We start from the raw sequence: 27,327 nt of genomic DNA on the forward strand, positions 1-27,327 counted from the left end.
AACAAGTAAACAGCTCTGACATGCATCAGTCTTCCAACATTCTGGCTTACTTATCTTAGGAATTAACATAGTACTAATACCACTCAATGTAACTCTTTTTAGTCTTACAACGGTTGGGTCTACATGACACTCCCATCTCATTCTTTAAATTAAAGTCAAATCTCTGGTTTTAGAATCCTTCTTAGGAATCTCGAGTGGAAAACACCATGTGCAGGAGTTACCATAGATATGCTTTTCGGAGGAAGATGAGTTGTGGCGTGGAAAAGGGTGAGAATGGAGATGCGGAGAAGAGATCTCGGAAGGGCAGGTCAAAACAGGGGATGGGGAGTATGGGAAACGTAATCTCCTCAGAATATAATTCATCCTAGCCTACGGAAACGGGTCCACCGGACCTTATCCCTTGTTCCACTTGGCCGCAGGCACAAGGAACCGATCGTGGCCATTGGATGGCAACTCCGGGGCGGGCCGCGCCACCCAATTATTGATGGAACCCGGTAACCACGAGGGAAGTCCGATGATAGAACGGTGGGGGAGGCGGAGAGCGCAATAGGAGCTGCCATTTCAGGTCTCACCTCCTAAGCTATATACGTCGGCTTTACGCACTAGCCTGCGCCCGTCTCCTACCTCGAGAGGCTTAGGATCCGACGTTCCTTTTTCTTCCTCCTCCTCCTCCGCGGATTGTCTTCGCTGAAACCAAGGTCTTTGCTTGTTCCAACGTTTCTCTAAGCTTATGCATGCGCATGTCTTATGTATGTGGAGATTTTGGAGAAAAGAGGCGACTTTGGTTTGGTTGCGAGCAAAAGGAAAGGTTGGTTTGTTGTGTTTTCCATCTGGTTTCCGAAAAGATTGGAATTTTGCTCCTTCTTTCTCCCCCTTTCACCTCTTTGAATCTTTCTGCAATGGTTTCGTGGTGTCCTGGTTCGGTATGCTTTTTGAGTTGATCTCTTGCTTGCAGTATGTTAATCTTTGATTCTCAGGTCGGATGGCAATCCTAGAGAGCAATCGTTGAAGAAGATGCGACTTTTGACTGGATTTGCGATGCAGCTACTCTCGGATCGAAGAAAAGGAACGATCTTGTCAGCCAAAAAGATGGAACTTTACCTTGTGTTCTGAGAAGATCTTGACCTTCGGTTCCACTTTGTTCTGCCATGGGTTTGGTCTAATCGAGCCATCAATGGAATGTGTCGGTGATTCAGGCATCCGTAGTTCTTCGCACACAGTATCTTCAGGGACTCCGTAAGCATCTTCTTCTCCCCTGATCTATCATGCCTCTTTCCGAGTTCTATCAAGCATCAGCAAGGAAGAAGTTTGACTCTGCCCAGTCCAACAAGATGGCCAGCCGCTCGTCTAATCGCTCTTCTTCCATGTAAGCGCTCTTCCCCTGTGCTTAACCCATTTCCTTCACCTTCATCCTTGTTCATCTTTTAGTCTCGATGCTACGATCCAAGTTATTATCCTCTAAGTCGAGGTTCATGGATGTGTGACCAAGGCCTGATAACGAGTTCGTCGAACTACTCTGGGAGAACGGTCCGGTTGTGATGCAGGGCAAGTCCAACAGGCCTCGGAAGACCTCCATTGCCACCACCAACTTCTCTTTGCCTGCAGACAGAGCTGAAGGGAAGGACAGCACAGCTATCGCCAACATGCCCAAGCTGGGTGTGCTTGAGGCCATGGACCCATTCGTCAGCAACTTCTCTCCCTCTGATCCTTCTGGCAATGCCGGAATCATCAGTACTCAATTCGACAATATGGTTCCCTGGATCAATTATCCGATTGAAGAGGATCCTGCCTCCAGCAATTATTGCTCAGAGTTCTTCTCTGAAATCTCAGGGATTTCTATGCCTGCTAATGAGAACAATAGTTTTGGTCATAGTACACCATATGTGGAGCATGGAATTGTTTCTAAAGCACTCGAAGCTGGAACGTGTCAGAGTTCACTTCCAAGCATCATGTCAAGAATTGAGAATTCACCGAAAAAAGATGTAAGCAGTATGGATTTAATGAACTCCTCCCTTTTCTTGAGACCGGGCATGAAAGGAAAAGCTAATCTCCAGAGTGTTGAGAATTCTGCCACTGCCACTGCAAGCAGCAACCGGATCGAATCGACAGTAATCCAGTCTTGTAGTGGTTTGCAAAGTACTTCAGGTATTCAAGGAGAGTTGAACTCTGTCTCATCCATGTTGGAGATGGGATCATCCGCAGAAACTCCCCGAGAGATTGCATCTGTTGAGCCACTGGAGGATGTCTGTGAACAGGACATGCCAAGGAAGAATCTCAAGTCGGTAATCGAAAAAGATCACGAAGCCATTGCTGCATCTTCTTCTGTTGGTTCAGGCAACACAGCAGGGACAGCATCCGGCGATCCAGCACAAGGTGCAAAGAGGAAGAATCAAGGAGAAGAGTGTCGTAACCACAAAGAAGTAAGTAAAAATATCGACAAAGATAGTGAGCTTTTCTGCTATCAAACCGTGATTCGAATGTACTGTCCTTCAAATAGGATCTTGAAGATGCATCCACGCCATCAAGAAAGCCCGATGCTGATGCTGCCAAGGGAAGAAATGCAAAGAGAAGCCGTGCAGCAGAGGTGCATAATTTGTCAGAAAGAGTGAGTCAAAGCTCAACCGATCTCTTTGATTTGCAGTAACTCGAACGCTGACTTTTCTGCTCATCCAATTATGCTTAGAGGAGAAGGGATAGGATCAATGAGAAAATGCGTGCGCTGCAAGAGCTTATACCCAATTGTAGTAAGGTACCTCAAAACTCTATTTCGTTCTAAGAGATGGAAGAACTTTGATGAACTAAAGCTGTGTACTTTGAAGGTGGATAAAGCGTCAATGCTTGATGAGGCCATCGAGTATCTCAAGACCCTTCAGCTTCAAGTTCAGGTAAAACCCTTGCAGCATCCTCTGAGCTCTCTTCGTTGTGTTCTAAGCACCATCCTCTACATACCGCAGATGATGTCTATGGGTAGTGGGCTGTGCATGTCTCCGATGATGCTACCAGGTGGGATGCAGCATCTGCGTGTTCCCCCCATCGCTCATTTCGCGCAGATGGGAATGAACATGACGTTTGGTTATGGGATGGGGATGCTCAACATGAATGGTTCTCCGGGCTGCTCTCTAGTTGCAGCTCCTCCTCCCATGCCTGGCACACAGTTCCCTTGTTCTCCCCTTCAAGCACCTCAGGGTTTATATGGGATGCCTCGGCCTACGAATCTTCCCATGTTTGCACAAGGACAAGCACTTCCTGTGCCAGTGCCTCGTGTGCCATCACCATTCAAATCCATGTCAGGCCTCCCTGCAAATTTGAACTCAGTGCCTGAAGCTTCGACGACCACAACAAGCAATCCTTCACGAGCTCCAGATGCAGAAACCTCATCAAGCTTTAAAGATCAAAAGGCTAGCGCTAGTGATTCACAGGTATAATTGCTTTTGTTCAAGTAATGAACACTTGGTTCTAGATGACAATCTTGCTTTGGATGCTTAGATCTGATGCTCCTTCAAACTGAGTTTGCTTTTATTGCAAGGGAACAAAAGGATCGTCCCAACAATGTCTGAGTACACCGAGCATTAGTGATGATGAACCAGCAGAACTAGTGAACGGAACATGAATAGGAGAATATATCGTCTTTATGGTTTCGTATGGTGCAGGGCATGGATGATAAATTTCAGATGGTGACTGATCGAGTTAGGTCAATGTTTCTGGATGGATGCAGAACCCTATGAGAGCACTGGAGTAGCCATATAACTTCATTGCAGGAAGTTTTGGGAGTTCAAAGCTAGTAGAAAGACTCATCCTTTTGTTTGTGAAAGGATGAGGTTCATGAATCTACATAACAATTTTCCTTTCGTTTAACATTTGTTTGCTGATTACCATAACTCAGAAATATCACATGTTCCTGTGCATTGGAATAACAGCCGCCACGAACACATTATTGAGGCCAAACCTTCCGTCGTCTTCTTCCTCGACAGATGCAGTTCTTCCAAGTAGATCAACACCTTGCGTGGTGCGAGATCAAGTCTCCTCCTCGGCATATTCTCGAACACTTCGCATGGCAGCCGCACTTACTATCGAGGCTGTCGAGCAGCATGCTTCAACGACGAGCAGGGACGTGAAATCGTCGGCATCCGAGTCTTCGCAGATCATCTTCCGATGGAACGCGAATGCTCGTGCGATCGACAAAGCCTTCGAGGACCGAGTTGTCGTTGCTATGGTACTACGTGCATGCATGAAGCACGCGTCCTTGGTTTAAATGGCCACTTATCCCACGAGAGGCCTGATACGCACGTGAGCTATTGAGGATTCCACGTGTTAGCCCATGGGCGGGCCCAACGTAGACTCCACGTGTCTGAATGGTCAATTAGAATACCTGCAGCCTTTGAACAACTACATGCATCGAGGACAGACCTCAAACAAAGACCTATGACCTTCAACAAGGAAAGCTTAAAGTGCCCGGTGATCCTCTAAGGAGAGTCGAGATCTTCGTAAGCTAGATCAATTATAAATTATCTTCCTTATGGAATAGTTTATTCATAGAAAATATTCATAAGAATATTTCGTAAGAATTCAAGATATAGCTCAAGTCAATTGCAAACCACTTTTCCTCTGAAATCTTCGTAGAATATTCTCCCTCTAAGATTACGTATAAAAACATACCCTCAACTCTAAATAAATGATGTAATACATGGGATGGGAGCACTTTTCACTTTAAATTACTTTACATATACGGATTAGGATCACATCGTGCTGACAAGAACATCAACGACATTTAACTTTAACCTCTATAAGACTTTCAGTAGCCATTGCCATTAGTCTCTCCAAATTAAGTTTGTTCCGGCGGGATCTGTCAAACCGCAAGAGGAGATGATATGAGGAGGTTTACATGCAAAGAGGAAGAGCCGCAGGCCCCGGCTAGCTATAGTAATTTGCTAGGGATAAGATGATGATTCAGTCTTCCAAAAAGCAGAGAACACATTGGTTCTCCCCAAAACAGCAAGATTGTGAATTGTGTTGCCTTGGTATATGACAGAACATGGTCACCACCTTCAGTCGCATACACAGGTTAGCAATACTACTGACAAATGGGTTCGAGGAACCAAGGGGTGTCTGTGGTGCTGTTTACATAGTTAACGATGTTAGCTGAGTCGGTGCAGAGCAAAAGGTTGCAGTATCCCTCACGCTCGGCAAAACTAAGGGCTTCCAGGACTGCTGCTCCTTTTGCTGTGATGGCATTGTGAGTTTAACAGTTGCACAGCCTGCTGCAGCCACCTCTCCATTGACTCGAATTCCTGCAGAGTCGAGAGGATAGCTGTGAGAGCCATCGCACTCAACACTACAGTCATTTTCCAGGGTCGGAGGGGAAGACATAATCTCATTATGAATTATGGATTCCCTGATCCCCGGGTGATCACTATAGCTTTCTTGAGAGGAGGCAATGGTCCTGTGAACAAGATTGGACTGGTCGTTGGCAATAATAGCAAGGGTCCAAGTGGATTGAGATTTGTCCAGCATCTTTCCTTGCTCAAGCCATCAGCCCAACTCCCAAGTGTCAAAGAAGTGAAATGAGACTTTGACTTTTTTTCTGGATGTCTGACCAAAATATTTGGGCTGTGCGACAGGTGAGGAAGATGTGCTTAGGGGAGTCAACGTCCATCTTGCTGACAAGGTAAGACTTTTTGGGAGTGGGAAGCCTACTCCAACTTTTAGTTTCCAAAGAAAATTTTGGACGTGTGGCCCAACATTGGTGCGCTATAGGATTTTCCAGCTCGACCAATCTTGATCTCTGTTTCAGGGTCATGCTTGATGAAATGGTAAACACCGCTAGAAGTGACTGAACCAAGCGAGCTAAGGGGGCAAAGGTTTAGTGAATTTGTGTGATCTTATCAATAAGGAGTGGGTGGAAGATCCTGTTAAAGGAAGTGAGGTTGATTCCACTTGCCTTCATGTATCAGACTCGAAATGAGATTATCAAACTCATACTGGTTGAAGAAAGTAGGCTAGTGTCGGAGAGGAATGTTAGAGATCCATAGATCTCCAAAGACCCCCTTTGATGTTGGAGATGAGAGTGAAAATATTGCGGACCTTTCATCATGATCATGCAAACCTCGAGTAACTTTAACATGTTCACATTCAGCCTAGTAGTTATAATTTTGAGAATTTAAAATACTCAAAGAAATTATATTTTTTTGTATCTTTGGAATATAGGTCACGTTCTCCAAAGTATGCACCACTCCACGGATCATTTTGATCTTTACTACACCAAACACTCATGACATCTACTATAGAGTCATCGTCTCAACTTACTAGTCATCTTATGAATCAAAAAACTCTTATATTAGTAAACATGAGTAATATAAATAAAATCTAAAAATTAATTTTTTTTGGATAGAGACATTATTACCTTTGGAGATTGTGGGGACATCTTCATCATCGTCCATCATAAAGAGCACTCATTGATCTCTTCTTCATGTTTTCTTTTCCCAAGATAAATTCGCTTGATATGTTCTTACTCTTTACATGTATAACATCGAACATTATCTAAAAATCTAACTCTCGATCTCGACTTATCATGCTAAGATCTACTTCTGTCAGAGAATCCTCTTCATCGATCTCCATCTTGAGTAATTAATACCACATTATCCATATTTTTAGATTTATCATTTTTCTAGTAGCATAAGACCCTAAGGAACTATGTAAGATTAATTGCAAGGCTCTTAAGTTATCACCATTAAGTACGACTCTCATATAAACATAAAGAATTTCTCTTTTAATTTTTTTTAGAAACCCTATAGATCACCCTTAGGAGCACCCAAAGTATCTTGATTTTCTCTTCTTATTAAAATCCTAAGACTCGATATGTATTTATATGAACAAACCTTAATTTATTAAAAAAAAATTAATTTAATTATGATTTATTAATTAATTTAAATATAATTAAAATTTCTAAAATTACTTACCAATCCAAAAAGCGAATAGCCTGCGTGTTGCCCTTAGGACCACTAAACCAAAGTTCATAATTGCACTGGGTAGATGCATGCAGACATTAAATGGTTTTGGTTGAAAGATTTATGAAATGTCATTAAGTAGTTGAGTCTTTCCTGAGTGTGTTTTTCTTCGATTCGATTTTGCCTTTCACTGATCGCAGGTTGCATTTTTCCTCATTTAGTTCTTTTCTTATGATCTAAACTATCTGCTGCCCTATAGTTTTTTTATTTTAATGTTAATACATTTAAAACTTCAAATTTTGAAATGTCAAATCCCTTAAAAGACTTAATACAACTCAGTAAAAAGATAGCATCATTTTGACTACAGTGTCAGCACCACCTGTCTTGGCCTGATTTCAGGTAAAGATCAAACACTTCAAAATCAAGAAAAGAAAAGCCACAACCGCAGATGGAGTTCTTTGACAGACCAGTCCTAACGAAACAAGGCCCACCACAAATCCTGTGTTTAAAGCAAGACATGCATGGTTGTTGTATCAGATCAACATTTCATTGTAAATTAGGCTGGATAAGACGGATCATAATCCCTCAGGACGGGGGCAAAGCATGCATATAACATGGAACGATCAAGAATTCATATGCTCGATTCAAATCCCAAGTATCTCGACCAGTTAGTGAATCAATGGTTCATTTCGAAGAGGTCAATCGGATTCCCACCCTCAATCCGGGAAGAATTACTTGAATTGCTGCAACCGTTGAAGTTTAGTTGAGATTGTGTATAATGAGATCGATACAAAGTTTTCGTCGGCATGAGACGACAGATTTGATGGCACAAACTGCAGACTAATAGTTTATCGTCAAGGCCACTCACGTCCTATCTATTGACTTACCCATCTCTGAAGTTGCACCTGTGCCAACTTCCATTCCTGTAGCTCACTCTTCCAAGAAGTATCAGTGCGTTAAACGTGTATCTTGAGGTTTCAGTTTGTCTTTGTCAGGACAGTCAACATGATCAGTGATGAGTGAGCAACATCTGAGAAGGAGATAATAGTTCTAGAGCAATGAGTTTATCGGTCAAGTTCTTCCCCGTGATGTAAGATGTGATGAGACAATGATGTCACTTGCCACTTCTCAAAAGGAGATCAGTATCACTGCGTATTTGTATATGTAACACTTGGAGACTTGAGAGTGCCTTTCTTGCATCAAAGGTTGAACACCTTTTTGTGGGTGTTTTCTTTATTTTCATGTCATTCTTTCAAAAGACTTTAAAAGAAAAGAAGAGCAGAGCACCATTCTATGTCCCCAGTAAGACGTCCATGTGAGAGGAGGATAAAGAACCTCAGCTTTTCCTAGGGTTCCGTAGCAGCACTCGGTTTAAAGACCGAGTACCAGATGACGCTTCCCTACTGCGACCACCACAAGGTTAATTTGAATCGGTAGATTCACCAGTCAACTGCACAGTTCAAAGGTGAAAACGACATGCTCGGCTCTACAAGAGAGACGAAAGAGAAACGTTCACACGCGGACTTGTACTGGTTAGAAGATCTCTGTGGTGCTGTCTGACGTGTGTTTGTGTCTCCCTGAATGCGATTTGTACCTCCCTCTACTAGTGGATGTGGTACTCTGTATCTGTAGGCAGTCAAACGATGGATGTTTCCTAGTTTTACGTGAAATGCTGCTGCGTGATCGCGTTATAGAACAAAAATCATTGCGACCAAGTCTGCTCAGCCTCCTGCTGGCACGGTGTGCTTGTCATATACTTTAATGCAGAGCGCACTAACAGCCGGACAAAGGCATCATCGTCATGCATGCGACAGTTGCCCTTTATCGTCAAGGAGTTGTCCTCCTTGAAGTTGGGTACACATGTGGGGCTCACGCAATGAATTCTTTGGGATAGTGCAGTGAACAGTCACCTCCCGTTCGAGGTTTCCCTTGTCGTCATAGTATCGAGGCTCGAGGAATTATTCATTCTGGTCATAATTAACCCTCCCACCTTTGCTTGTGTGAGTAGCGGCCACGGGGACTTCAATGCGACTCCTCCTGATGAAAGAGGAGGTCAAGATCATCGGAAGTGGAATCCGAAGAGCGAAAACTAGAGAAGGAAACCAAACCCTACAGCAACAAACTACTCAGAGAAGGCCAAGGTTACAGCGTAAGCCATAGCACAAACAGGTGAGGCTTTGTGTTGCACGGCAATGCTTCGGCAGGCATTGCATTAAACGCCTTGTTTCCTTACCCAAAGAAAGAAGCTCATATGCTATTACTAATCATCTCTCCGTTATGAGCCGTTCACTAATTCCGCCGAAGAGAGGGGAAAACGCAAAGAGAGGAAAAGCGACATTTGCGACTCGTAAAAGTCAATCTCAAAGGAGAGGAGCAAGGAAAGAAACGGTCGCTTGGAGATTCGTGCAGGGCTACTCGATGTCCCAGATCGCCTCGGCACGTGCGCCGTCCTCCCCCTGTAACGATGAGAACTCGCCGTCGGGAACACGCCACCGCGGGCAAGGCAGCATTCCTCGTGGGACCCGCGGGCCGACACGCGGCGGCGCGGGAGCGGAGCCCAGGACGGCGACCTTCTCCGGTTAGGTGGATCGGTGGGCCCTTTGACGCGATGGGTAACTGCTGGGCCGCCACGGCAAGGTGGGCTCGGACTACGTGGGTCGAGCGTACGACGTTGGGGACCGCGAAGCGCGTCGGTCGCGAGCCGCCCGCACGTGTTTCGTGTCCGGACCGCGTGGGGGACATCGCCCTCGGACGACGACTCGGCTGTCGCGCGTAATGTCCGAGCGCCCTGCGAAAGAGGGACTCCCGAATTGATTGAAAGCCACCGTGCCACCTCGTCATCTTCACCTAACAACAATAGGAAGAAGGAAGAAGACGACCCTCCCCTCTTTTTTACCTGGCTTCTATGACTCTGCGGCAATGAAAGCTCGGAAACTTTGATCTTCTCAGTCCCTACTTATCTAACGAAGCACTTCACGAGGATGAGGACGGTTTAAATGGTACGGTGCTGGTCAATTGATGAGGTGCATGTGCGAGTGATCCCCCACCACTCTTTAAGCGGTGGGTTCCCGTCTCGGTGATCTCGATCCTTCTGCCTTGGATGGTGATAGAACTGAGGCTCCTATTAACTGCATCTCCTTTCAACTTGCTCAAGATATCAACTTTTGATGCCCAGTAGGTTTCTCACCTTTAAACAGAGTGGTCACTGAGATCAAGATATATGGAGAGAAGGTAGTGAAAAGGAATGATCATAAGTTCATGTCTTTTGAGCCATTCATCAAAAAGCTTATAGTATATAGTGAAGTAGAGACCAATTTAGTGTTCCTTTCACATATCAACCATTAGAGGTGGCTACCTTCTTTTTCGATCATTTCTGCGCTTAATTAACTTCTTATTAATGAGGTGAAATTGACACTTCACATCATTGCCTTCATCATGGAAACTTTCTCGTGCCATAATACAAGAACAAGCCAATTGTCCTTTCAAATCTATCAAGGTCCAAATGACCATGGAGGTGAACATATACTGTACAAACAAATGCATTGCCTGATAATGAAGGCAAACCGTAATTGTTCTCTATGTGCATATAATTTTTTTTCTTCTTTTAGTAGATATCTTCCTCGTTCAATATTGACAGCAAAATTGTCTGATGTAAAGACACTGAAGATAAATAAGAGATTTCTTACGATATGATGTTCATAGGCGAGAAATTCCTAATAAGGATTGATTTAGCTTGAAGGCAACCTCATTACCAATAATTCACTGGCAACAACTGTTTGAGGTTGGCCCATTATTAATAGTGGAAGGGATGTAAGCCCCCACTTCAGATGAATTATGTGCATCTCTCAAGCGTCAGGCCAAGGCCCGGACATTTGGTGACTTATGTCTACTTTGAGTCAACGGGAGGAGTCTTTTAGGAACCTTTTGGCAAAAGGAGGGCAGTGGAGAATGTTCACTGCAATGCTATATATATCGTAAGGTGAAGTGAAATGGAGGACAAAGAAATATATGCATGCATGGGGTGGAGCCTCTCGGCTTCGCCTTTTGCCCAAATTGCGCCATTATTGAGGCACTTTCCACCTTGTTCAGACGGCTGCTTCTGCGGGCATCATACTTCCTTCACAACAGAACATTACCTTAAAAGATGGGACGTCCATGCAACCTAACCTTCACAATGGGACAGTGGCCCTGACAGCTGCTACGGCGCTCACTGGCTTCAGTCATCTCCTTCTCGCAACCCATGCAAGCTTTCACTTCCGTTAAATCAGAGGGTCCCCGTGTAGGGCACAATGCCCTGCTACAGAGTCAACAGGTCCCTACCGAGATCCTTATCCTCCGTTAATCTGCTTCTCCGCAGTGCATGTGCAGCAGATTTGATGAGAGGACTATGCCGCTCATGTGACGGCGTTCGGTGGCTTCAGACCGCCTGGATACCCTGGACATTCCGGGAGGGCCCGTGTCAGCGAATGCCTCGTGCAGTTGCGAGACAAAGCTTGGTGATGATGCTTGCTGTGGAGGGGCGCGCATCAGGCACTGAACCTAGACGACGAAGGTCCCTAAAAGCTGAAGCTTTCTTGCGTGATAGCCTGAAGGAGAGGACCACCTGTGGGTCAACGTCGTCATCATTTCGCAGACGACAAGCCGATGGCGACCAAACGATTCTGCTGCTAATGACCCATAATCTGTTCCATGATCGATTGATTGATTTAGTTCCACTTGGGTATATACTTCTTACAGGGCACACAGATAATTAACTGTGAGCTTGCAAGAAACTACAGCCTGCAGGCCGTACGTACATCATTATCCGCTACTGACTTGGTAGCATGACATGCATGCACCTCAAAGGCACGTTACAGGTCATGCAGGGACTGTTAGCACCGGTGAAAGTTTCCAATGGGAGACATGAAGATCCCATGCAAGGTGTGCAGAATCGGTGGAACTACATCTCGCCTAAATTTCTTTGAATTGCGATAGAAAAATGATAGACATGATAGACACCTTCTTGACATGAGATCAACACTTTTGACTGGATGACACTATGATATTATGTAATTGACACTATGTTATTATATAATTAATATTTTATCATTACATAATTGATACTTTGACATTATGTGATCGACATCTTTACGCTACGTGATTTTCTAACTCCTTTTCACATCGTGAACTTTTCAACACCACATCCTCATTATTTCAATATCACATGGTTGATATGGCACTATCTCTCAAACTTTACCAATAATGTTAGATTATTACATATTTCTCGAGGTCAATTATCCTTAATATTAATATATTAGGATCGAGAGAAGCACATAATTATCCTTTACCAATGCGATATATTTCTATTAGGATCGAGAGAAGCACATAATTATCCTTAACATTAATATATATGTCTGAGTATAACAATCCTAAAACTATATTATAAAAAGCCACCTCAAGTGTGTTCCTCAATACATTCAAAAATTCATAAGTTTTTTGTGCATTCGATTTTACAAGACTAAACACTTGACGGACACCTTATTTCCTAAATATTAAAGAGATCTTATAGAGAGTACTCTCGATGTAATTTTATATAGTTCAAATTTTGAAAGCATCCAAGGGAATTCAACATTTCATGATATTAACAAGAAATAGATGCAGTATAAGACTACAGTTGATTCCAAATCGACATCGTGTCGGATAACCAGAATTTGTATAAACAAATTGATTGCAATACATACGAATCACCTAATTCATGACCTCATTGAAACATGATTCTAACACACACACACGCACACACACACACTCTCTCTCTCTCTCTCTCTCTCTCTCTCTCTCTCTCTCTAAGATTTATATTCACAGCCACAACTCCAATACATGCATGCAACCTAAAAGTCAAAAAAAAAAAAAAAAAAGTCTCTACCCTAGTAGTCTTCGACATTAAGTGTGAGAGGAATTTATTGGCACGCAGATTAAGCATCCGATTCTTGGAACAAGTAGCTTTCCGAGCTTAATAACGTCACCTTAACTACAGTAGAGTGAAAGGTTAAGTGAGAACTACAACACATGGACGTGGGCCAATTTGCATTTAGTACGGGTGGAGTCTTTTTCTCTTTGTTTCTTGTCGGTAGGGACGTACGTGCAAAGTAAAGAAATCCCAACGAGCTCCCGTGCCACAAGTTTACTCGGATCCATTAACTCTCTTCGATATGGGCAACTGCATGCATGCATTGCTATTCCTTTTAAGCCAGTCATTTTCTTCAGAGCTTCACCGGTGCTGAAGATGACTCCCTCTTGCTTTTTCCAATCAGTCTCCGTACGTGTTCTAGAAAGAGTACTATCAGAAAATATAAGAGAAAACAATTACGAACATGCATTCTTTTCATTAACAGGGGAGACAGGAAGATGCCTCCTGCACCCTTTATGTGATTTCTATGCTTCCTCCTAATCCATTAGATACAAGAGTGACAAAGATGATGCTAACCACAATGTTCGACATTTCGAACACCTCTCACGTTCGAGGAATGCTCGATAATTTCGTAAAATCGTTCGGGTAAATTCTCACTAAGTTTGGCGATCACTACAACTAAGGGCTTTAGTTTTCCTAGCATTTCTCGCTTCGGCATCAGAGACCTAATTTTGTAGAACGTCCATTCGAACTCACTCACTGCCCGACATGATGTCCAACTCATGGTACGATCAGTTCCGAGCAACCCAATGTCGACGCATCGGACAACCAAAGTTAGGGGTAACAAAAAGTAAAAATGATAATTCATGTCAATACATGGTTGAGTATGGAAGGTCAAGATGCATGTGTAACAACATGTCGGAAATGATATTGATGGAACATATGAGACGGATTTCTGTAGCAGAAAACTAGGATTGAGAAAGCTTGATGCAACCTACCCGAAGGGATCCTGGGTATCTAGTCGTCTTCGGTGACCACCTTGGAGGCACAAGTGAGATTTTTCTTCAAGGACAATGAATTAGTGATGGCTAAGTATTGCTTTCGACACAATTGCTGGGGCTGATATAACAGGTGATGTTTCATTTGATGGCTTGTCTTTGCTTTCATGAATAGCTGCAGCTCTCTATACTAAATATATCTTTTTTTTTGGTTTATTAAATGATATCGATGTCACATGTCCATTTAACACTGTGGAGTCAATCAAAAATATTATTGATATGGTCTAATGATGCTAGAAAGGATGTCGAAATCTCATCGCCATCGTCATACATATGGGCTACATCTCATTACCATATAATCGAAACCTCATTATCGTATGACAACACCTTATCACTGTACGATCAATATCTCACCACCCTATGATCAATATTGTTTCGTCGTATGGTTGACAATGTCACCCTTGGAATACTATGGTATCATTTATAATTATATCATATTCTCCAAATTTAATGTAATACAACTGCACCCAATATCAATATTGAAGGAGACACATAACCATTCCCAGTATTAAATCACCATCTTAAGTGCGATGATCATAAATATTATTATATAAAAAAACTCATCAGGTACATTTTCCAAATAAAACCACTAATTTAAAAGCGAACATAAGTTTCGAGAGACTTTGTGGAGTACATCCTCGATGTAGCTTTGTATGGTTTGGCACAACTCCAATAGAAATGTCTCGGAACCTCTCGATCGGACACCACATTACGTTGAAACCGGCGTAGAATAACGTTTCAATTGGGTCCAAATTAGTCTCATGGTTGGACAAACAGTTTATGCTTTTAACATCTATCAAAATGAATATTAAACCGGTATTTAAATTCTTATTTTTCCGACGAAGTTAAGTCCTCATAATTTGGTTATGAAATCATAATAAGCATAATTTTATATCCCTTTGTGGAGGTGGTGTTGAGATTCTGCTTGTTTCTGGGGGTACTTGTATCATTCTATTCAGCGGGTTTAGAGGGGGGGGGGGGGGGGGCATATGAGAATGTATCAAATAGGCTGTATTTTGTTGATGAAATGGTTTCATGCATTGTTTAATGCTGCGGTCAATTGGCTATGCTTGCAAGTTACATCAATCTAAACCTGCAGGAAACAGAAAGGATTAGAGCTGTAGAAACAATTTGCCCTTTTCTTATGGACCTAAACAAGATTAATCACAGATTAATCATTGTTTGGTGAAGAATCAGGCAGAGTCACATGGCATGGATCATGCAATGTGTACCCTTCTAATCATTGACGCAAACTAAATTAACTTGCCAACACACAGTGCTTTATTTTTCTTGGTGCCCACCATACCCCCATTCATGACTTTGGTAGATATCCTTTCTTTCTTCTTTTTGAAGAAAGCTTTTGGGAGTTTTCAGTATCAGTGTCTAAAGATTCATGACAAGTTCACCACTAGATGTTGCTTCATTTCTCTTCTCTAACATGTAGTCACTGATTCTCTACAACAAATAAAAGACTGATACTTGCATGATGAGCATACAGGACTTTGTTCTTTTGTGTCCAATGATGGAGCTTTCCATGGTGATCATCATGGATCTTGTTTGAATCATGAGGGGAATTCAAACAAAAATATTTCAACAGAACTGTCTGCCTTCCCATAGATGTGGGGGGGGGTGTCTCTGTGTTACCTGCTTGCAGTGAGCATGGCTTGCTTCGCACCCAATCCAAGGGCAGAGAATTCATGGCAATTTCTCTCTCTTGACCTCACGTCTGTTGGCTTGTTTCTTGCACTGGTTTGGGTGTGGAGTAATTAGGTTCCAAAGCTCTCGGTGCCTCTCATGTTGACATCGGAGTCACTATCCCCACCATGGTAACAGTAGACTTCAATACTAAGAATGTGATGAGCTACAAGCAACTCGGATAATGAAACCTCTCTTCTTCTTCTTCCCACTTGATAAAGAAGAGGAAAAAGGTGGGGAAGGGACCTCAAATGAGTCCCAACCACTTGATTGTGACCTTCCTCTCTCACACACATTTTTAAGCTCAGCCTCCCTCTTGTTTCCAACTCCTCCACTGCAACTACGATTTCTCAGCCATTTCCTGATTCAATAGACGACTGTATACTCGCGGCAATTGGGAGAGTTTGTCTCTGAGGAGTTCCTGGGTGCGTCACCTTCGGCTCTCCTGAGAAATGGGAGGCCACTCCTGCTGCTACAAGCAGAAGCTAAGGAAAGGCCTCTGGTCTCCTGAGGAAGATGAGAAACTCATAAAGCACATTGCCAAGTATGGTCATGGGTGTTGGAGCTCTGTCCCTAAACAAGCAGGTACGGTACCGGTCAATTCGGCCTCCCCGAGTCCTGAAATGACGGTGATCATCACCTCTCACTCGCATCAAATTTCAGGTCTTCAAAGGTGTGGAAAGAGTTGCAGGTTGAGGTGGATCAACTACCTCAGGCCTGACCTCAAGAGAGGCACATTCTCACAGCAGGAAGAAGACCTCATAATCGAACTCCATGCCGTCCTCGGGAACAGGTAGAAGCCCCTTCTCCTTCTCCCGGTCTGAGCTCCTCTGATGCCTCTTTTCTGGTTGCCGATTGACACCATCAGGTGGTCGAAGATTGCAGCGCACTTGCCGGGAAGGACAGACAACGAGATCAAGAACCTCTGGAACTCCTGCATCAAGAAGAAGCTGAGACAGAGAGGCATTGACCCCAACACCCACAAGCCGCTCGCCGAGGTCGAAGGCGGCGACGAAAAGGTCCCCAGCAACGGTGAAAAAAATTCTAGCTCCAACGACCTCCGATTCCCTGCCAGTCCGGCGAATGCTAAGCTCGCTGCAAAAGAGCTGACTCCTTCGACATCGGCGGTGGATAAGCCCTTGGACGAGAGCACGACCCCAAAGGGTTCGTCGACGCCAACCAAAGAATTGTTACTGGACCAGCTTCTCGCGACCCATGAGAGCACATTGTCGTGCCGCTCCTCCATCTCCATGGGCTGTTTCCCCCTTCCTCAATTAAGCCGTGCTCCTGACTTCTGCGGCAATCCCACAACCCTGGCCGCTCTACCGATCAGCTCGAATCCACTCCTCTGGCTCAATCATACTGCAACGCAGTACGACGTGAATCCTGAGCTGAACTGCAATATCGCGATATCCACCGACGCGCCATCACTCTCAACCACAATTCTCTCGACTTCAATGGTTCTCCCACCCAGCTGCGCCGGAGACGACACCACCAACTGGTATGCTGGTAACTGTGACAGCAGTCGTCGGAGCATGGTAAACGACGGCGCCAGCATGGCGCTACAGAGCAGCTGCTCCTTTGACAGCGGCATCTCCGCCTGGTCGGACCTGACACCGGACAAAGATGTGCAAGTCCATCTCGGGGAAGATAACCAGGACCTCAAATGGTCAGAGTACCTTCACGGCGCATTCCCGGCGACAGCAGCCACGCAAGCCCAGTGCCAACCTCTGTATCTCGACGTCAAGAGAGGCGGCCAATTCGCTATGAATGGTTTGAGCACTTGGCACCAGAGCCCGCAATTACAGCAGCAGTCACATGCCTCAGATATATATGCCAAGGATTTCCATTCTGTGTCTATGGGATTCGAGCAAATATAGATCGCAGACAAGAAGAAACACAAGAATTACGCTCTTCGACAGAAATCTCAATCTGTAAAGCTTGAGCAATAAAGTCTCCAAATTCATACAGGTGTGCGGGCCGTATACATTTTTCTCAGTGATATATGTAGGACTGATGATATAGGGAATTATTTGTCAGCTGTTCATCCTTGTATATCTTGTGCAGAGTGTCACGCCAAGTGTAGACCAAAAACTGTACTAGTTTGAGCCTTGCCTTTTCACTTTATTCTGCTATATATTTGCTTTCAAGTTTTTGCCTCAAATTAACGCAGTCATGAAATGAAGCCAGCAGCTCTCAGAGATGCAAGTCAACATGGACGTCCACGAAAGCTTCCGCATACTGCATATGCCCCTGAAGACACGATTTTTTGCTGTCAATTCTTTGATTATTCATATGATAGCTACCACACCTTTTATATTCCGGAGAAGGTGATGAAACTGATGTGAGTAAGAAAGCAAATCATCCAAAACAACAATAAGGATATCAACACAGTTAAATCCGACCCGAGGAAGGAGATGATCTTGACCGAAGGCATGTCACCCAGCCATCTTTACCTCGCGGCACCATCTCGAAAGGTCAGCAAAACCGAAGATCTGCGAATCGAGGGATGCCATGAAACACATGTGGTGGTGCTGTGTGATGGCACGGAGAATTTGGTAGGGATGGTGACTTGGACTCATCGTCGAGGGTTGAAAACCTCGAATATTGCTCGACCTTTTCCTATGTTGGTAGGGGGCCATCATCTGGCACTTATCTGTGAGTGGGACTTAGCTTTAGCGCGACTCATCCCCAATGCTGATCACTTCGTTGTAGGGATGGGAAAAAGCATGGATACCTTTCTTTTTCTCTCTCACTTTTTTTGTCATGTATGCACTCTTTCTCTCTCTCTCTCTCTCTCTCTCTCTCTCTCTCTCTCTCTCTAGTCACATGAGGAAGAGACTGAATATAAGAAAGAGGAATGATTGATCTACTATTCCTTTCCTTTCCTTTTCTTAGGACCAGAATCCCATCGTCAATCCCTTACTTGGTACCATGATGTGGATAGTAGAGCACGTATAATAAGGTTCCCCTGTCGTATCTCACTTTTGAGTATAATGCTACATGGAGGAGAAGAAACCTGTGCATCGATTCCGATCATTAGCAGACAAAAGGATTCAATAATGGCGTTAGCCGTTCACATACGACACTCACGTAAGAATGACTGGTCACTGGCGCAAACACAGCATGAATGTGTGAGGATGAGGATGACTCACCGTCGAGCGAGCAGACAATTCCTGTAGCATGGATGGCAATGTCCCACGTCTATCTTTTCATCTCCTTATCCGCTACAGATTCGTGTGGGCTCGCTGGAAACCCATTCGGTGCACTAGTTTGACGCTTCTGCACACTTCCATCAGTCTTGTTGAGCTGTCACAGGAGCTGCTGCTGACGGAAAAATGGAGGGATGGACGGAGCGGAGGAGCGGCTTGAGTGTCTACCATTTCCATCACATACTTCGAATGCTTCCTGCGTTCCGTAAATGCGCCGTCTTCTTCCCGGGCCCCACGTGGGGCCTCCTTGCTTTAACAAATCAGCGACAGTTAGTGATGCTCTTGCATAGATTTAGGGTTGTGACGTAGGCGGCCCAAGAACAGGCCCACACGAGCTTACTTGTACGTGGCGGCGGGTCGTTGGTTTGATCCGTAGCCCGATTTGGGCCATTGGGCTTGACCTGACTTGGGTTGTAATTACGGTGTAGTCCGATTTGATGTCCGATTCCGATTGCGAATCCAACAAACGATCGAACACGTAGCGTGCATGAAAAATGATTACTATCTCCAATTTCTTCCGTGTGTTTCGGGATTATGTTTGATTACCATTCGAAATCTAAATTGATTCATTATCATATGATCGCTATTAACAATCATATTTTTACTATGGACATTCTCCTTACTTCACATAATCATCTAATAAAATAATTAAATAATAATAATTTTTACTAAGTACAACTCTTTAATTACCCTGTTTTCATATAATCCATTTCATCAGTCGGTCGGTCAATTAACATTTAGTAAAATCTTCTCTAGCGATTAGGAGTAAAAAAAGAAGAATAATAGAGGGGGAAAAGGGAAGAAAAAGGAGGTAGGGAAGGAGTTAAAAAAAAATGGAATTAAGTGATAAATTAAGGATATTTATACCCATTTATATTTATATAGGGTGTATTAGGAATATTAAAAGTTCTAAAAAGAAGTTTACTATTTAGAGCCCTTTTTATTATTTATAATATCTAAAAATATAATATAATAATATTTTATTATTATTTATAACTCCTCTAATTTTATTTTTTTCCCTTTTTTTCTCTTCCCCGTAGCCTTTATGATCATCGTTTATGCACCTTGTCACTACCACTGCTCCCTAGTTGTTGATCATGACTCTCAACTTATACTCCTTTTCACCCTCAATGATATCAACAATCCCAGATTCGAATGGTGCAATTGACATATTCAGAACCATAGAAAACGATTATCATAGGAGGAGAGGTCAAAGATACCATTCTCATGTTTGGATAACTCGATAAAGAGGGAGAAGTCAATAGTAAACCACACGAGGGAGTCTTATTATCGAAGGAAGAGATAAGGAGGGGATCGTAGAAGGAGAAGTTGATGGTAGAAATGATATGATTGCACGAAGTCTTATTATCGAAAGAAGAGATAAAGGAGGGAACAATAGAAGGAGAACTTGACGGTGGAAATGAAAAAAAGAGAAAAAGAGAGTATTTTAGTTCATTTGAAATAAATAATTTAAAAATATTTAAAAATAAAGATTATAAATAGTAAGAGTTATAAATAGGAAACTCCACTTTCTAAAGTGGGAGCATAAATATGAAAGAGAATTTTCCCAATATAAACCTTCTCTCCTAATCCGTTTCATTCAATATCAAACGTGAGACGTGCGGTTTCTTATGTACGTTTCTTATGTACGTACGTCAATATTCTCAACGCCGCCAAATCAATCGTCGACTCTAAAGACAGATCAATCTCACCATATCCGCCACTGCGACGTCGCTCCTAAGCGTGGAGTCTGAAGGCGACGACGGCTGTGCAGAGTTGGAGGAGAAGACAGAGGTGGCGAAAACCGACATATCGCACCGTTCCATGGAGTCTGAAGGCGGAGACGACGATAAGAGAGACGTGGCGAAGCAAGAGAAGAATGCAAAGAGTAGCCAGGCGGCGGAGTGCCGGGTCCTGGTTCTGCAGCCGGGCAGGTCTAGGCCGATCAGCTTGAACTTGGATGAGTTGAGGGCGTGTCACGAACTCATGCTCGAGTTGCCGTTCGAGGATCTGACGGTGGCGCTTCCACCAGGGTTCTCCGACATGCAGGTGAACACTGTGGCCGGCGACTCCCCCCTCGTCGACTGGAAGATCAACCACCCAGGTATGAACCCTACTCGCCTGGATCATCGAAGAACACAATTGATCTGATAGTAACCGTGTGCACAACGTGGAACAGAGGAAGACCCCGAGAAGATGAAGGAAAGGATCAAAGTATGGGTTCAAGCGGTGGCGCTCTCCTACGCCTGCCATCATCGCAGCAAATAGCTTCTTCTCTTGCACGCGTGAGCAAGTAAGATGTCTTCTTCTCAAGATAACAAGTCTGCAGGAAACAATGATTGTAGATCTTAACAATAGCGATCGTTTAAATCAATGTAATTATTCTCCGGAGGAATGCATGCAAAATTTGACAGGGAAATTGGTGTGTGTTCTAAGCTCCAAATCTAACGCATATTTATATCACTTGATGGTGTAGTCCTTGTTATTCTTCTTCTTCTTCTTCTTCTATGCCGGCTGGCGATGACATTGTGTGAGAATTGGTGGATGAATAGGAAATGAAATAGAAGAAATAATTCATTGTCTTCCCCTGAAGACGATGTGATGGCAGGTGTTATCGCAGGGGTATGCGCAGTCTACTGCATTTACTTTGCTCCGATCGAAGAACCAGTCGCCAACATCCGTTGCTATTCTCTGCATTGCCAACACTCCCGCTGTTTTAGATTCTCATAAATGTACACTAAAAAAAAACAGAGAGTTTACTGACTTTGATTACAGAGAGAAAGCAGAAGAGAATGGCAAACTAGTAAAGATTAACTGGAAGCACATACCAAAATAATTAGTCCAGGGAAACATATTGTACCATCCTGATCCCACAGGAACAAGAAGTTGTGTCCCATATTCCCCAGTCAAACATGCTTTTCCAGATTTTGTTCTTGTGGCAAGAAGACAAAAATTCTTTTTTTCTTCTTTTTGTACCCTAAACAATATAATCCGATTGGTTTTGGCTCTTAGCTTCCGAACATGTTTCATTTGTTTCTTGACTGTTTGAGTTAGATGGACTGTTAAGATAGGAAGAATTTTTGAAGCCATCTACATGAACAAGTGAAATTTTGAAGACATGTATATACAAAGATAAAATCCAAATGAGAATTTTATATGGAACACATCTTAGTATCTAAAGCAATCGATTGATTGAAAAGAAAAAAGAAAGATTGGTGAAGATTACGGGTTGTGGAGTAAAACCTTGAGCAATTTTTGGGAAGAGTCTGATTAAATATGTTTAACATAGGAGGCTAAGATTCATGACTTTAGCTGTCACCAAACTTTTATTGCATAGTGGACCAGCTACAGGAGATGAATCAGATGAAAAAAAGAAATGCTAGCTTTAGTTCATCTGTCTTAACAGTTGGTCTTACTGGGAAAGTGAAAAGGCTTCAGGCCTTTGTTGTTATTCATCTAATATTTTCTTCGGTATGTCATCTTATTGAGCATGAATCTATATCCATGAGGTGGCATATCTTGTCAAACAATATGTAATATACATAACTGGAGTTATTAGTAACTTTCTCAAATATATTTGCATGTGAGTTACTTGCACTGAACAAGAGCAGTTTGATGAACCATACCTTATACCCGAGTTGTGGAGAATTATTCGCGTACCATGTGTCCTGCCTCTCACTTTGACAATGAGCAAAACATGAATTTATAAACAGCCCACTTTTCCTGGACATGGAGAAGCCTCTGATGGCACTAAGCATTTGGTTTCTAAACCCTGCATGTTTGGAAGATCCATATGAATGAATTATAATTTGCTGAATCTCATGCATCTGCTATCAAGAGAAAGTAAGAAGACAGTAAGGAAAACCTAGCAAAAACTGGAGTTGATATCCATCGCAATTTGCATGGTTCATTTTGCATCCTCCCCAGGAATCGTGAGGATCAGCTGTTTTGGGAGCTAAGCTTTGTTGCAACTGAAAATCCAGTAAACAGCATTTGTCACAAACAAAACTGGTAGCTTGATGCACTAAAAAGCTCACTATGTGGAGATTGGCATAGATCTATGAACACAATCCAAGGTTTTTCATGTTCAAAAACTTAAACATCCTCAAGATGTAGTATATACCTGCCATACATCATATGCTGTGTTAACCAAAAAAAGTGGAGTCCGGATATTATCAATCACATTCTGTGGGAAGAAGCACTGCAGAGGAAGGTCAAGAAAGCTTGAGCATAGGAAATTGGTACCCATTATCTTTGTCATATACCTCTGTGTCACAAGAAACATTACCGATGTCGCATCCATGCGGGAAGTACATGTCCTTGGCAAGTTCCTCCAGGCACCCTTGAATTGACAGATTCTTATGATAAGAATGGTAACATATCCATGATTAAAACAAGCAAAAAATTACAAGGGAAACAATCATCTTTTAAGTGCAATCCTCATGCATCATAGTTGCACCAATAAATTTAAATAGCTAGATTTATTTAACATGAGATGGTCCCAGAAATGCAGAGGAAGTGATCATTTACCTGCAAGCTTACTACACCTCCGAAGAAGGATCTCATGGTGTGACCACCAGCTACATCAACACTACATTGTTTACATAAATCATATGTAAATACACTATGATGATTTAGCAAAAAATTATGTTTACAAAAGAAATATCAAGCTTATTCAGATATAGTAAATATCATTATTAAGTTGACAAACATTGAGTCTTACACATCAAGAAACATGCCAGCATCAGCAAGGCACTTGACTTTTGTGTTTCTTGGAAATAATGCTCGAAATTCATCACAGTGTTGTATGGTCGCCAGACCACCAGCAGAACATCCAGAAAGGAGAGCCTGGAAATATAGTAAGCATTAAAATTATAAACATGTGCAAAGCTATGTTAGATTAGTGCAAAAGAAACCTGGTTGGCATAATGCATTCCATTTGACATCAGTTCTTCCATAGCAGCCAACCAAATACGCTGCCCTCGAAAATAAAGGCCTGCAGCCTAAAATATCAAATAGACATATTTTAAACACCACAGCAACAGCCAAAACCTTTACCTAGAGCTTAGCTATAATTTTCATATTTGTTGCAAAATTAGATGCACTTCAAAAACATGACACCAGATCCTGCATAAGATGGGGTCTACCTTCTTGATCTTAAATAGATTGTTGCATTATGATGTCCCATGATAAAGACAACTAAGAAACTCTATGTACAACAGAGTCAAGGGTAATTTTAGTCCATCATATTCTAAATACCAAGAAACTGAACTCCTCAAAAGGAAACGGAGGGGAAAAGGAACTGAGGCCCACCTTGTAAGCATTATTTAGATGTGTAATTTATCTTTCTGGTATTTTCTTTTGCTCCCAAAACTTTTGAGCATAATATTATTGTATACACCAAGGTTCGTCGTATCGTACCATACCGACGTTTCGACCCGGGCTCGGTACGGTACGGTACCGGTGTATCGGGCGGTACATCAGGGCATATCGAGCGGTACACCCTGGTGTACCGAATAATTTTATACTTTTTATACTATAGCAGTGTTACAGCAGTAGTGCTACAGTATAATACTGTAGCACTATAGTGGTACCGGGCGATCCGCATACCGGTAACCTATTGGACCGGTACGTACCGCCCGATATGAGCGGTACGCTTCGATATGACAAACCTTGGTATACACACTAAAATCCTTAGGTTACAAATCCATCGGGATGGACATCTGCTCTGGTTCCTATTTACATAATGAGAGAATCTACAAACTGATAATGCATGTATCCTATGCCTGAGTTAACAATTGTAGCCATGATGACTCAAGGCAATCAGATCACTATTTTTTTTGTCAATAACCTAGTGGAAAAGGCATTAAACCAACCTTGTTATATCCTTCACCTAGAAATGATGCACCATCACAATAACGAATCTTGACTCTGTTCCAGTTATAGAAATCTGCAAGAGGTGGAATTTTATATGTTGAGTAAATTATGGAACATGCTCGTTCTGTAAAGACGAATATACCAAAATGCTAAACTGTCTATTTATGAAAATATAAGTGCTGGTTTGAGGAAAACCAGGATTTTCATCAGGTTTGTCACTGAGTATTCCAGTAAATTGTAACTGCTTCTCCATGAAGTAGGATGAACCATGGTGACTTCTCTTTCGGTAAACACATGATTTGATGTCATTGCACCAGCCTCCTCCCTGAGTTGTATCAAGTTTGAATCACATCAGTAACAATATTGGACAGAAGTGTGATGTTGCATAGACCACAATTAATATGTTAAGTTCTGAATTATTTTATGTATCAATAATTCCCAATAATATGTTACAAGACCAGATTTTCTGGAGCAAATTCAGAATTAATAATTTCCAATTTGTAGATTTGGCTAATCACCTCTAAATTGACAACCCAACTATTCGCTCCAGATCCATAGCCACGATGCAAGTGGTAACCGGGTAAGCTCCCATCCAAACATACTGGATTCATGAAGATCAAAATGACTAATCAGTTTCCCTTCAAATAACTTGATGGTATTAATAGATCTCATTAAAAAATGCATAGATGTTTAAAGCAATTCATATGTTTTTGGATTGTTCTCTTAACCAAAACCATAAAAAAGGATATTGTTGTAGGATGATAATGGCTGTTTTGGTCGATAAGTTTATTTAACAAAAACTTAAGAACTAAGTAATAAATAAGTGGAGAAAAAAAATGCCTTCCATTTACAAGGTGACAAGGGGATTCAGAGTTGCAAAAATATTGTGAAACTAAAATTGATGAGTCAAGTTATGACTCTCTAAGAGAGATGATTCAACAAAACTTAAGATAACAAATGGGTATTCTCAGTACTCTGCCAGGAGTATCAGCTGCCAAGACTATGTATTTGTTAAGGTAAGAAGAGTTACTTATGGTCCTCATTCAACTGGAAAAGGCATGTTATAAAGTTACTTTAGATGCAAGATGATCGACATAAATCAGATGAGTTTCTTCATATAATTATGAGTTTGATCCATTATGATGAACCAATTCCTAATGTCAGAATAATGGAAGGACAAACAACATAGTAGAAACAGGGATGCTGCAATAAATGACCGGTATTATGAGAAATTACAGTTTTTAATGGATGACAAACATAATGATCCCCAGAACATTAAGGGCATTCAAATGGATCCACAAATATGGATCTCTTGGATACAAACTAAAAGTTTTCTTGCTGCACATCACCATTCACCAGGCTCTCTTTTTATTTAGATCTGAAAAGAGAAATCATGTTATTGAAAGTTTCCAAATAGATGGAAGATTCTTCCTCCAGTAATCTCACCCCGCTATCTTTCATTTAGGAAAGCATAAAAAAGAAAAAGAGGGACAAAAAGATATGCAAAGCTGTAATGTGCAATCATTATATTGACTCATAAAAGAAAATGAAATGAGTTGCAGAGGAAAGCAGACATAACCAAAATGGCTTTTTTGGAGATTCAACATGGACAGTAAGTCCAATCAAACAAACAACAAACAATGATGAAGGAGATGGGTGATCATCCCATAAACAATACCACAGATTGCACCGCACTGGTTTCCAGCTCTGAGATGAGAAGATAACCGCAGAAACCCAAACAGTGTGCAGAGATCAGACAATGCAAGAAACAGGAGGAGGAATGCGGAGAGGAGATGGGTATTACCAGCACCCTTAGCTGCCGCAGATTGGATGAGGGTCAGACCCACAAGCAGAGGGGGACTGCCGCCCCCAGCCCCATAGTAGGCAGCCTCCAACTCGGTCGCATTCCAGTACTCGTTCCCATGAGCCCATCTTGCCAGGAAAAACCCAGCAAACCAGAAAACCCTCATAGGCTCCCTCCTCCTCCTCTTCCTCCTGCCCTTTCCTCGCAGAAGAAGAGAGAGGGGAGACAGATTGCCGCAGCAGATCTGGAACAGCAGCACAGTGAAGTCCCCTGCTGCGGCCAAAAGGCATATATAGAGGAGAAAGTTTCATGTGCAAACAAGAAAGATAGCTGTGGGTTTAATTACCAGCGGAGTAAACCGAGTGATTCCGCACTGAGACGAGAGCTTAACGACAAGTGCTTTGGTTTAACGAGTTGAGTTGGAGGCTTTTGTTCCTTCTCTGCAGTAAGCAAAAGGAAACTTCGCTTCCGCTTCTGTGCTGCCAAGCAAATGCAAATGCAAATGCAAGTGCAAATGCTTTCTAGGATTCCTTCCACTCTCGGCTCCTCACCTTTAGCTTCTGACTCAGTTTGATTGGGTTCAAAGAGAGAAAGAACTGCGGATTTCTTGCGATTTCATTGAACTGTTTCCATTTACCATTCCGCAAGGATATGAGATCTGCGGTAAGGACTGACCAAGTCAACCCGACGCACCATGAAAAGCTAAAAAAGCAGCTGCCATGATCTGTGAGATGATGCTCGTTCGAGAGAATCTGTACTCTTCGAATTTACTAACAACAAGAATCAAAGACGACCACATGACTAGAAATTAGCTGACTGGGTAGTAGGGCAGGAAAAGATGGATTCCAGT

General features: G+C 42.6%; 4 protein-coding genes across 11 annotated transcripts; 3 read left to right on the forward strand and 1 right to left on the reverse strand.

Annotated features, from left to right (window-relative positions):
* The first annotated feature begins 391 nt into the window (after positions 1-391).
* On the forward strand, positions 392-4,297 carry LOC135584156 (transcription factor PHYTOCHROME INTERACTING FACTOR-LIKE 15-like). Of its 6 annotated transcripts, XR_010487064.1 has the most exons (9): positions 392-808; positions 978-1,366; positions 1,490-2,420; positions 2,498-2,605; positions 2,684-2,749; positions 2,820-2,885; positions 2,955-3,419; positions 3,527-3,818; positions 3,918-4,297. XR_010487064.1 is itself a non-coding variant. In XM_065109313.1 (8 exons), the coding sequence occupies exons 2-8, from the start codon at positions 1,266-1,268 to the stop codon at positions 3,608-3,610; spliced, it is 1,821 nt and encodes a 606-aa protein (XP_064965385.1). In that variant the 5' UTR covers positions 392-808; positions 956-1,265; the 3' UTR covers positions 3,611-3,914. The 6 variants fall into 6 exon arrangements, 5 of the variants coding, with proteins under 5 accessions (XP_064965385.1, XP_064965386.1, XP_064965383.1 ...); XM_065109313.1 differs by lacking the exon at positions 3,918-4,297 and having other exon boundaries at positions 956-1,366; positions 3,527-3,914; XM_065109314.1 differs by lacking the exon at positions 3,918-4,297 and having other exon boundaries at positions 3,510-3,914.
* Positions 4,298-15,905: 11,608 nt separating this feature from the next.
* LOC135612711 (transcription factor MYB34-like) lies at positions 15,906-17,734 on the forward strand. The gene is made up of 3 exons (XM_065109316.1): positions 15,906-16,169; positions 16,248-16,377; positions 16,453-17,734. The coding sequence occupies exons 1-3, from the start codon at positions 16,037-16,039 to the stop codon at positions 17,462-17,464; spliced, it is 1,275 nt and encodes a 424-aa protein (XP_064965388.1). The 5' UTR covers positions 15,906-16,036; the 3' UTR covers positions 17,465-17,734.
* Positions 17,735-20,620: 2,886 nt separating this feature from the next.
* LOC135611566 (uncharacterized) lies at positions 20,621-21,064 on the forward strand. Its single transcript, XM_065107201.1, has 2 exons — positions 20,621-20,900; positions 20,976-21,064. Exons 1-2 carry the CDS (start codon positions 20,621-20,623, stop codon positions 21,062-21,064), a joined length of 369 nt encoding a protein of 122 aa, XP_064963273.1.
* A 71-nt stretch (positions 21,065-21,135) lies between these two features.
* LOC103985840 (pectin acetylesterase 12) lies at positions 21,136-27,215 on the reverse strand. 3 transcript variants are annotated; one of them, XM_009403694.3, is made up of 13 exons: positions 26,824-27,158; positions 26,478-26,747; positions 25,192-25,274; positions 24,869-24,998; positions 24,673-24,746; positions 23,713-23,799; positions 23,520-23,644; positions 23,327-23,387; positions 23,085-23,138; positions 22,920-22,997; positions 22,662-22,767; positions 22,423-22,568; positions 21,136-21,487 (listed from the first exon to the last, which is right to left on the reverse strand). In XM_009403694.3, the coding sequence occupies exons 2-13, from the start codon at positions 26,641-26,643 to the stop codon at positions 21,371-21,373; spliced, it is 1,227 nt and encodes a 408-aa protein (XP_009401969.2). In that variant the 5' UTR covers positions 26,644-26,747; positions 26,824-27,158; the 3' UTR covers positions 21,136-21,370. The 3 variants fall into 3 exon arrangements, with proteins under 3 accessions (XP_009401969.2, XP_009401967.2, XP_018682249.2); XM_009403692.3 differs by having other exon boundaries at positions 22,920-23,138; positions 26,824-27,215; XM_018826704.2 differs by lacking the exon at positions 26,824-27,158 and having other exon boundaries at positions 22,920-23,138; positions 26,478-26,750.
* Positions 27,216-27,327: the final 112 nt, after the last annotated feature.

The sequence above is a fragment of the Musa acuminata genome, chromosome BXJ2-5 (genome assembly GCF_036884655.1).
Source record: "Musa acuminata AAA Group cultivar baxijiao chromosome BXJ2-5, Cavendish_Baxijiao_AAA, whole genome shotgun sequence".
Taxonomy (NCBI): Eukaryota; Viridiplantae; Streptophyta; class Magnoliopsida; order Zingiberales; family Musaceae; genus Musa; species Musa acuminata.